Source organism: Stylophora pistillata, chromosome 7 (genome assembly GCF_964205215.1).
Source record: "Stylophora pistillata chromosome 7, jaStyPist1.2, whole genome shotgun sequence".
NCBI lineage: Eukaryota > Metazoa > Cnidaria > Anthozoa > Scleractinia > Pocilloporidae > Stylophora > Stylophora pistillata.
The window spans coordinates 11,107,316-11,114,222 of NC_142525.1; the positions used below are offsets into that span (position 1 = coordinate 11,107,316).

Genomic DNA, 6,907 nt, shown 5'->3' on the forward strand with positions numbered 1-6,907 from the left:
CGGTATTAAATACGTATGATGCACGAAATATATGAACTTCATATATTCATTGTATCTGATTTATCATCACGGGTTTATTACGAATCAACTTAACGGCCTGCTCCCAGTTGGCTTGTTAGCTCAATTGGTAGAGCGCTGCACTAGTATCGCAGAGGACAGTGGTTCGAATCCCGTACAGGCCTGATTTTTTTCAGGTCTGATTTTCGCTATTGCATAAATAACGCTATCTACTGCGAAGGATCGTGCATCATACGTATTTAATACCGCAGTTCAAAATATATGAACTTCATATATTCATTGTAACCAGAACTAATATATATATAGTAAAGTGTTTCATAGGGTTCCAAGAATTAGTATAGAAAGTTACAGCTTTTATACGGAACTAAAGAAAAATGCTCTAAAGGTTGTGACGTATATTTTTCAGAATCCATTTCTCATTACACTGATCTACATCCCACCAAATGTTTGGCGTGGTATGAAAGTGGGACGCACCTTTTTATATTTCTGATGGTTTGATAATTTACCCTCAATAGGACTCTATCCAATTGTCGGATGGAAGATAGGAGGAGAAACAGTTTATCTAGCAGAAGGCAATGCTGCGGGCTGTGGAACAGCCATGGAATGGGCCCGCAACATGGGTAGATAATTTTACTTTTAGTTTTATTAAGTGGTTTAGGGTTGTGGTTCAGTTTACGAGTGATCCCTTGGTTGGATAGTTAGTCCTTCAGTTTGTCCCTTTGTCTTTGTCAGGCAGGCAACTAGACAGTCCATGTCAGTTTAATAGTCAGTTAGATAGTCAGGTAGTCAGTCGGTCCGTCCGTCAGACAGTCAGTCAGTCCTTCAGTCGGATGGTCGGTCAGACAGCCAGTTAGTCAGTCATTCCGTCAGTCAGTCCGTCCGTCCGTTGATCAGTCTGTCAGTCCGTCATCAGTCCGTCCATCAGACGGTAAGTCAGTCAGTCAGCCAGTCAGTCAGCCAGCCATTTAGTTAGGAAGTCAGTTATTCAGTCAACCAGTTACTCAGTCTGTCCATCTATACGTTTGTCCGTACGTCCGTCCATACGTTCCCACAAAATCAGTCGGTCAGTCGGTCAGTCGGTCAGTCAGATAGTCAATCAGACGTTTAGTCAGCAAGTCAATAGTCATTTAGTCAAGGAAACATTTCTTTATTTTATCAGTCAGTCAGTTACTATGATCTATATTCAGCCGACCATCCAATTCGTCACGCGACCGAATGCTGAGTTGTGTAGCATGTCAAGATCCGCTGTCTTATCCTACCTCACCTTGGTTCGGTCTGCTTTCATCGCGTATTACACAAAAGGTATTTTGTCTTGTCAGCTCAATATCATTTCTTGAACTAACGATTTTCTTTCTCTGCAGGCTTTTACGACGATGTCTCAAAGACAAGCGAAATGGCTTTTTCTGTGGAAAGTAAGCTCAATAATAAATGATTAAACCTTGTTGGTTCGTATGTTTTGTTTGTTTTGTTTTGTTTTTTTGCTTTGGGTTCGTCATTATGAAATGACAAATGAAAAACTTTGGTTGCTTTATTCAGTGCTTCCGTGTTGAATTGGTACACATTGCATGCTTAAATAGTACAGTGAACCTAGATTGTTGAAATTCAAAGCATTTGAGTTACAACGTTATGAGCCCTTATTCTGTTAATCTCTGCCAGTAACATTTCCGTGGAATATGACACCAGATCCTACAGCTTTTCACGAAGACATCGTTTATCCCTTTCGCCTCCTTACAATCCTGTTCAAAGCATTACGGAGTTGTAGAACTTGAGACGGCCACGAAACAAATCCAGTCGAGTGGCGGAGTGGACTGGCTTTCACTTCACCTGGAACCTCCCTCCAGATTTTAAACCTCGTGTCTTAAACCATTCGGCCACTTCGTCCCAATAAAACTTCCGTGATCGCCGCGAACCAACCCAAATAATTCAGTTTTGCTCTCTTCTTCTCCTTTAGCCTCAGGTGGAGTTTACTTTGTTCCCGCTTTCAATGGATTACAAGTAAGTCATGATTAATGCGCTCGAGTCCGGATCGAGCCCTGGCCGGGGACATTTTGTAATGTTTTTAGGCGAGACACTTTACTCTCACAGTGCCTATCTTTACCCAGGTGTTTAAATGGGTACCTGCAAATTTAATGCTGGGGTATAACCCTGCGATGGACTGACATCCCATCCACGGGGGAGTAGAAATACTCCTAGTCGCTTTATACCACGGAAACCGGAGTCTAGCGCCTGCCTGATGGATCACTTGGCACGTAAACAGACTATACCTTCTACCTGGTAGTGATGTAGTTTTCGCTTTTAAGTCGTGTGGGTGATTGATTAGGTTGCATGTGTTGCATTTTACCTGTTAAAAGAAATTTGTTTACTCTTCATGTTTACTTTTAGTTGTGTTTCCGCACCTTTCTTTCCACTTAGTTATTCCTTTTATCTCTGTAGGCTCCCATTAATGACAATAAAGCTTGCGTTTCGCTGATGGGAATAAAATCCACCACTAACAAAGCTCACATAACAAGAGCTATTTTGGAGTCAATAGCTTTCAGGTAAATGGTGACTTGCAGAGCTAGCTGTTTTGTACGTTTAATAAATATGTACGCAACGGTGCTGCTTAATTTATTCTTCCCACACGTGCAAAAAACTGCCGGCTACGTTGGTTGAGTAAATCATGGCTTTGAATAATTAAAGTTTTTCGAAAGGAAAGGTGAAACTAGATACGCAGGGAGGAAGAAAGGGGCAATTACTGTTTGGAAAAAGTTTGTCGTCAAAAAGGACAAAAGTGCGCACGTCAATCTTGAAAGGTAATCTGGTTATCCGGTAATCAGTGAATTCTAATAAGTGAAATTAAAATAAATAGATGAATTCACTAAATCCGCAATGCCTCGTCCTTACGTTGACGTTTTCTTAGATTTCCCTGAAATCCTGAGGTTAAGCAACCACAATGCCTTTGGGGCTGTTGCGTGCACTTTAACGCTTTCTTCCCGACAACCTTAGCCACCGTAAAGGGTTTTCTAAAGCTGACATTTCGAGCGTTAGCCCTTCGTCAGAGCGAATTCTTTAATTATTCTTCTTTAATTTTATTCGCTCTGACAAAGGGCTTACGCTCGAAATGTCAGCTTTGGAAACTCTTTACGGTGGCCAATTTACTGTATCAACTCATTTGTTAAATATATACCCCGCGCCGACGCAGTACCGCAGTTTCTTTAGAAACTTAACTCCTTTATAGTTCAATTGTAATTTGGACTGGATCTTCAAATGATAGTTCCCACATACGCTTTTTTTTCTTTTTGTAATTAACGTCGTCAAACTGATTTACTCAGGTTTACTCAGCTGTACGAGACTCAGTTGTTAAATATATACCCCGCGCCGACGCAGTAGCACAGTTTCTTTAGAAACTTAACCCCTTTATAGTTCAATTGATATGTGGACTGGATCTTTAAATGATAGTTCCCACATACGCTATTTTTTTTTCTTTTTTGCAAATAACGTCGTCAAACTGATTTACTCAGGTTTACTCAGCTGTACGAGACTGTGGTTGGAGAGACCCATATCCCATTAATGTCGTCAATCAAGTAAGTTTTCATTTTGATTTCAAATCTTAAGGCGCAAAATCTCAACCACCTTTCACAATGCATTGAGAACAATTCAAAGGACCGTCACCCAGTGATCACATAAAGGTAATTCGTTTAGAGGCGTGAGAAGCAGAATTAGCGTTTACCTTACGCACACAAAGAAATTGTATTGTCGTTTTCTGCTGTCATGGTAACGCGTTTTCAGGTCTTTCAAATGCGTTTCTTGTTTGCGCGCGCGAAGGAGACCTTTTTTAAGTAATACACGAAATGCAGGTTATTGAAAACCGAAAGATGTCTTGTTAATTTTTAAGCTTTAATTAGTGCGTGAGAAACTTGAAAAATTTCCAGGTCTCTCACCCATCTCAATAAGTAACATCAGACAGTTTGAGAATCACGCACTCTAGTTACAGACATATACATTAAATATCGTCGAGGTTCAACGAAACAAACAACCTTGGAACCATTTAAGAATAAGTTTTCGGCAAAACGTAGGATAGAGCCTTGTTTGACTGAGTCTTGTGCAAGCAAAGCTGAAGTAGTTGCATTGGACAATCAGAAAAAGATGAACATGGCAACGAAATCCTTTAGAACTCAAAGAAAACACATACAGCAAGCTTTAGGCGCGGGAAAACGAGATTGACCAAGTAGGATCTGATTGGTCGAGACTGTTACGAGTTTTCTAAACCAATCACAAGGCAAGTTTATGTGGCTGGGACCACTACTTCGACGCTGCACAAGAGGAGGTTCCACTGCAATTTCTGGGTGCAGTTTTTGAAAAGAGTTAGCATTGCACAGCTGTAAAAAGAAATGTGTGAAGCCGACCGATTTTTCAACTATCCAAGTGTTAATGAAGTCCTCTGGCTTTTTATCTTTCCAGAGTTGACGGCGGAATTTCTAACAACGACTTTGTGTTGGAATTAATGAGCAGTTTAACTTGTCAGACGATAGATCGACCCTCTCAGACCGACATGTCCACTTTAGGTGCAGCCTTCTTGGCTGGTCTCTCAGCTGGTAAGTTTATTTATGTCCAGGGTGTCAAGATGTCACTGACAGTGCTGTTTTCATTAACCTCGTTCCCGGGGTCCTTTCCCTTCCGAGAAAGCGGGAGAACCCTGGGAACGAGGAAACTGTTTCAATGTCTAATTATAAAGTATAAATTTTGTGCGTGGCTTGCTTACTGGTTGATTTATTGAGCCATACATTTGCCTTTTTTTAATTACGCAGAGTTTCATTTTTTTATTATTATTATTATCAGAACTTCTTGCGAGTTGATCTCGCAAATTTATATAACAGCAAGTTTCCCAATTACGTCGATCAAAAAACAGCTTTAATTTGAGGTGAAAGCAATTCTATTTTGAATGCCAAAGGTAGTCCGGGATTTCATTACTTTCACTTTTTTGTGATTGGCCCAGAAAACGCGAGCATTTTACTCGACCGATCTGATGTTAACCGCAACCGGTTACAACCTGTTCACGTGCTTTTTCCCGCGCTCCTATCAATTTCCTCGTCTTTTTCCTTTGAATTTTCATTGGCTCGTTCAGTATCATACTTTACTTTATTCTGAATGGCTTCTTTCGTAACTTACGTTTTTCCTCTACGTCGCTCAATAGCGCTCTATTCTTCAGTTTTATTTTATTACTATACCAGGTGTTTGGAAGTCACGTGACGAGTTGAAAGCAATCCGTTGTTCCCAGGCCCTCTTTCAACCGAAGGCATCCATACGAGACAAATTCCTGAAGAATTATGACGAATGGAAAGAGGCTCTACATAGGAGTAAAAACTGGTACAAATGGGACTGAGTGCCTCTTTGTGCAACAGAGCGAGTCTTCTTGTTTTAGTTAAGCAATCGAACACATTTTTTCCGGGCTTTATAACGTGATAACGCCACTCAGGGATGTTGGGGGAACGCGAGGAGAGCTTATTGATCACTCGCCTTCGAATCGCTATTTATAAGCTTTCCACGTGTTTTGCCATTATCCTAAGTGGCCTGGACAAATGTGTCCTATTGCTTTTGTGACATACTAGTCGTCACCGATTAAATGCGGGCTCAATAACCTGATAAAGTATCCGCTTGGAAACCAAGCAGACGATGCGTCCTATTTTCATTTATGTTATAATTCATTTTAAATAGCTTTTAGAGTGAAAAATGTTAATATTTAACTGAATTAAGAACTGCTGAGTTACATAGTGGTAACTATAGTGTAACGCATTAAGTTTTATAAATGAGTTAACTCTTAACTCCCATAAGTGATTGTCATGTAAGTTCTCCCCATGATATCCATACTTTATCCTACAAACAGGTGATGAGAATTCTACAACTTATCAAGGTCAACCTCGTTCCCAGGGCCTTTTCCCTTAGCTGGCACCCCCAACTGAGGGAAAAGGCCCTGGGAATGAGGTTGTATGAAGGTAGAAGTTGGTTTCTTGATTTAGGACCTAATTCTCGTGACTAATTTACAAGGGAAATGTGTAGCAGCTAGAGGGGAGAATTAACGGTCAGATCTTGGGAGATAAAAAGTTAAGCCGTGTGTATGATAATGGCATCGGGAAGATTACATTTGTTGCTGCTGTCAGTGAGGCATATTTTGTAGAAACGATTATTAAATCCAGTTATCATGGAAATTTTCCATGCCCAACTGACAATATTTTATACTTGTATTTGTAAGTTTTTTAACTCACTAAGGTTTATTTATTTAATTCAATTAAGAATGCGTCATTTGATATAACTCCCTCGTGTACGTCATGGACTCACTCTGCAAACCGGAAACACTGCAAGGATTGGACTCCCCTAAAAAGAAATTGGGAAGGGATCAGGGTGTTTCAACAAAACTTAACGAAGTTTTTGTAAAGTTATTGGATTTTTTGAATTCTTTTAAACACTTTTTCATTTTTTATTATTATTTTTTTTTTCCATAGACTGGTTTTGTATTATTACATTTCGGAAAATTATTAGCTACGTAGTTGGCTTTACTAATGGATGTAATGTTTTGGACAACAGAATGATATTCTCAACTTTCTCGCTTACTTTTAGTATTATTTGTTTGTTTTTGCATTGTGCAGTAAATTACAAATTTGATCATGGAGAATTATACCGTAAATGAATTGCGTCTTTTTATTTAGTTTCTCTCCAATAGTTAATCATTATTTATTGTTTATATTTGTAATCAGATCAGAGCAATAAATTAGTATTGCCTAAATAGGAAGATTTTACTACATTCCTCGAAATCAAGCGTCATTTCCTTCCCTAGTTCTCGTTGTTGGCGTTTCAACAAGTACGTTTCCTTTTGTGTTTCCTCGTGAGGCAACGAAAGCCGACGAGTAATCTC

General features: G+C 39.6%; 1 protein-coding gene across 3 annotated transcripts in view; it reads left to right on the top strand.

The window, feature by feature from the left end:
* LOC111334868 (glycerol kinase 5-like) overlaps positions 1–6,778 on the top strand; it is a 19,120-nt gene extending 12,342 nt beyond the window's left edge. For 2 of the 3 annotated variants that reach the window (XM_088728371.1, XM_088728372.1), the window contains 7 exons: positions 534–638; positions 1,380–1,430; positions 1,970–2,013; positions 2,452–2,555; positions 3,519–3,581; positions 4,459–4,592; positions 5,229–6,778. In XM_088728371.1, coding sequence (XP_088584497.1) covers positions 534–638; positions 1,380–1,430; positions 1,970–2,013; positions 2,452–2,555; positions 3,519–3,581; positions 4,459–4,592; positions 5,229–5,380 — 653 coding nt within the window. In that variant the 3' untranslated portion in view covers positions 5,381–6,778. The other variant, XM_088728373.1, reaches the window with a different exon arrangement.
* Positions 6,779–6,907: the final 129 nt, after the last annotated feature.